Source organism: Adiantum capillus-veneris, chromosome 9, assembly GCF_014529385.1.
Source record: "Adiantum capillus-veneris isolate H3 chromosome 9, ASM1452938v2, whole genome shotgun sequence".
Classification (NCBI taxonomy): domain Eukaryota; kingdom Viridiplantae; phylum Streptophyta; class Polypodiopsida; order Polypodiales; family Pteridaceae; genus Adiantum; species Adiantum capillus-veneris.
This window is the reverse complement of record NC_140939.1, coordinates 63,615,711-63,619,767: the sequence shown is the minus strand read 5'-3', so window position 1 is coordinate 63,619,767 and position 4,057 is coordinate 63,615,711. Positions and strand designations below refer to the sequence as shown.

At 44.5% G+C, this 4,057-nt stretch overlaps 1 protein-coding gene across 1 annotated transcript; it reads right to left on the bottom strand.

Annotated features, from left to right (window-relative positions):
* Positions 1 to 2,077: 2,077 nt before the first annotated feature.
* Positions 2,078 to 3,506, bottom strand: LOC147450576 (uncharacterized). The gene has a single exon (XM_086520749.1). It carries the CDS (start codon positions 3,254 to 3,256, stop codon positions 2,672 to 2,674), a length of 585 nt encoding a protein of 194 aa, XP_086376875.1. The 5' UTR covers positions 3,257 to 3,506; the 3' UTR covers positions 2,078 to 2,671.
* Between the last annotated feature and the right edge of the window lie 551 nt (positions 3,507 to 4,057).

Here is a 4,057-nt window from a genome sequence, read left to right as displayed (position 1 = left end):
TTGCCTGGAGAAATTGCCACCCCCATCATCGCGTAGGAACTACCCCATCAGCTCCATGTCATCAAGTTAGCACTCTCCAAGTTTTGCTTGTGGTGGGTCTGTGTAGCCGCTGTCGCATCATCAATGCTCTCTCTCTCTCTCTCTCTCTCTCTCTCTCTCTCTCTCTCTCTCTCTCTCTCTCTCTCTCTCTCTCTCTCTCTCTCTCTCTCTCTCTCTCTCTCTTCTCTTGAGTGCTCAGCTTTTGACCACCTTAGGTCCTCTTTTCCCCATATATTCAGTCATGAGCTCTCCCTACATATCTTCCTCTCCCAACCACGATCTGGACTCTCTATTGCGACGCTCATTTCAGCCATTTTTGAGCATCGAAAGTCAGATTTGGTCCCATAGGTCATATTTGACCTCTGAGGATGATAATAGAACTCTCTCTCTCTCTCTCTCTCTCTCTCTCTCTCTCTCTCTCTCTCTCTCTCTCACACACACACACACACACACACACACACACACACACACACACACAGATAGTCTTCCGGTGCCTAGTGCAACGGAAGAAGAGGACTTAGCTTGCTCTGTTAGAGGAGTTGTACAAGCTATTCCTAAGCCAGGACTCAGGTGAGGCATGGAGATTTTTTCATGAGCATGCCCCCTTACCGGCTATCACATCCACTGAGCTTTGGGCCGTATATGTAGCATCTCTTTACACAATTCTATGGTAGTGGCCTCCACCGAACCCTCCAAAGCCTTGCCCACTTTCTTTACCTGCTGAGATGATAAAGAAATCCATTGATAGGATGAGGACCACGAGAGCTTAGGATCACGATAAATTGATGGTGGAGCACTTTATACATGCTAGCAATATGCTTGTAGGGCTTCTTGCAGTAATGTTCAACCGAGCCATGTATGTGGGTTTTCCGGATACTTGGAGCATGTCTACTATTGTGCCTATCTTCAAGGCAGGAGACCCCATGATTCCAGGCAATTACCATACTATCATGATTGGGCACACGCTAGCAAGGTTGTTTACCACGATCAAAAACTAAAACCACCTTCTTGAAAATGAAAAAATGGCCTGCAAAGTGCCGCTGCAAACTCAAATTGTGCCTGAGATTTCTATTTGGCATGTGTACATACTACGGGTGGTCAACCGAAGGGCCAGTGCACATATGATGAGAAGCTTGTGTGAGAGTGAAGAGAGAGGGAAGTTGAGAAAAGTTGCGGAGGGAAATCTAGAGAAGAAGAAATCTTAAAGAAATGAGCGCCGTGCCATTAAAATGACGACATGTATGGTGGTGATTAAGGCTGAGATAACACCGATCAAGTTGCATAAGGAAGTTGATGGAGTGGCTGGCTATGGAACAAGTTGTTGAAGAGTAATATTGAAAGTGACGGGATGAGGAGAGATGGGAATCCCCCTCAAGATCCTCTCTGTGGCCAAATTCACAAGAAGTTTTGGACAAATTCTCACAATAATTCCCACATTATGACTTACTCAACATCGTGAGCTTCTGTGAGGGAGGCATCGCATACCTAGCTAGGTATGCAGTGCCTCTCGAGCAGAAGCTCTTGATGTTATGTATTGTATGAAAAACACTGAAAAAGACTCTGTTTTCCTACATGGGAAAATTTCTAAATCTTCTTGTGAAAAGGAGAGGAAGCTTGCAAGGTTAGAAACCGACAACAAATCCAGCATAGGAGGAAGCCCTCTCTAGGAAACATAAGTTGCAGAATGATCTGCCCTTCCAAGACAGGCACACAATATTGGGCACAATAGTTGGAGGAGATCTTGTCTAAGTCCACCCGTGAGACCACATCCACTACCAATGAAGGGACAATGGCACAGTAGAGGGAGAGAAGGGAGATGCATAAAGGGCTGGCAAATCCATCAACTCCAAATCGTAGACTTTGCGAATGATACAAGACAAAGGAGAGAGAGCCCCATAGGATCACATATATAGTGAGCGAGAGTAAGGTGGGGCAAGTATCTCTGTCAAAAACCATGACCAAAAAATAAAACATTCTTATTGAAGAAAAAACAGACAAAAGACCAAAATAGGCATGAGATGGTTAGTGGCGGTGCAAACCCTAAATGTGCCTGAAAACCTTGCTCGGTAGGTGTTCGGGTGGATGTTCGGGTGGCCAACCCACAATCAAGGTCTAGTGCACGGAGAAGCATGTAAGCAGGAGGAAAAGCATTTGGAAGCCTGGAAGGTGAAGTCGAACATGGCGCACACAAGTGGGAAAGGAGAAATTGATGAGTGTGCCTCAATTCTTCTTGCAAGCATCCGCTTATATCGGTGGCTTGAGTTACAACAGACTGCCATCTTCTTGCCATATACACCACATGCCCCAACCCTATTACATTGATCATACATCGATTTAGAAGCATTTCATGTTCAATCGATGAAAATACACATTATATGGACATAGGATTATTTTTCTACAATGCACCATATGGGAAGTCTTCCATAATATTGTGCACAAAAGTTTACGGTTGCAGATTTTGGGGCTAATCACTATCTAGGACAAGACAATAAGCTTTTGGTTGGTCCCTAGTTGCAGGCGGAGAAGGAAGAATGGCATGTGGTGCATTGTTATGTTGTACATGGTGTCGGGCAGCCCACATGTTGCTCCCAAGCCATCCAAGCATGGATGGCCCCCACAATGACAGAGGACATCATGTTAGCTTGGTATCTAAAAATAGGGGGCAGTACAGAGAAGCCTGCATAATTTCTATCAGCTTATGCCTCATGTCCCTTGCATATTCCAATGTCGTCTTGCCTTGTAGGTCTTCAACATTTCCCTTAAGGAACCCATCTCCCATGCATAACTGCCTAACCACATCCAATTCACCTTTAATGGTTGCCCAGTGCAGCGCATTTCTACCGGTCTTTGGTCCTCCCTTGTTGATGGCTGTTCCTGGGATTCCTTGGCTGTGCCGTTGTATTAATTCTGCTATATCTTGTCTACCTATTCGCAGAGCCAGGTATATGGCTGGCAATTCTTCAACTATGAGGGCTGCATTCTCATCAGGGAAGTGAAGGCCTCCATAATACTCTTCTATCCATTGGCCATTAGCACCGCCTAGAGAGAAATGAAGCTTCATGCACTTGTGGAACTCTTCATTGATGTTCTGATGTTTAGCCTTCAGCTTTATGATCTGCTCTGCCACTGCCAGGTCACAACTTTCTGCCTGTGGATTTCTGAAGAGAGAGAAATAGAGAGGAGTCCTTTGCTTATTGTCGAGCAGTTTTGCCTTCATTGTCACCGAGGTTGATATGGTGTTGATGTTGGGGATGGCGCTAACGAGCCCATTTCAGTAGAGCCTGTAAAAAAGCAATGGATTTGGGGGCCACTTCCCAAGTACCTGAACATATGCCGATCACCCAAACCACACACATAAAGTTTGAAAGTGCTGATCAGCTACCCTTCACATATCTACCTAGTACTTCAACCATGGGTGGCATTCATGATCTAGATGAGAACTCACCACAAGTGGATGCTCAAGATGGGCTCAAGCAATGGATAGCAGATATGATGGATGAAGTAGCCAAAGAATACATGGAATATGAACTAAAGTTTATGGCGTCTACAACAATTCTAATGATCCAACCAAATGAGCAAACAAAAATTTTCAACCATGACATGTTGGCCCTACCCTTAATGAAGCAAGAAGCTATCTTATGCAAAAAGAAGTTGCTTCCTACTTTAAAGCTAAATGCACATGGAGACAATGAGGGGGTAGCAGTTACCAAAGAACAAGTACTACTCATCTTTGAGAGCCAACCACTATGGAGAAAAAGATGGTTTGAGAACTAGCCTCAAGATGAAACCAGCTATAGAAATGTACCACAACATTTGAGGATCGACGATCGACCCAACTTATTGTCCAATCTGTGAAGGTGGTCCTTGATCGGTACCTATGCAATGTGGAAAAGCAAAAGAAAGATGGTTCTAAATTACCCAATCCTTACTAATCCAAAACCAAACACTAGGCCCACTGAACATATATGCTACACACTCTTACGACTATAATGGCAATGTTGAGAGATGTACCAAATCG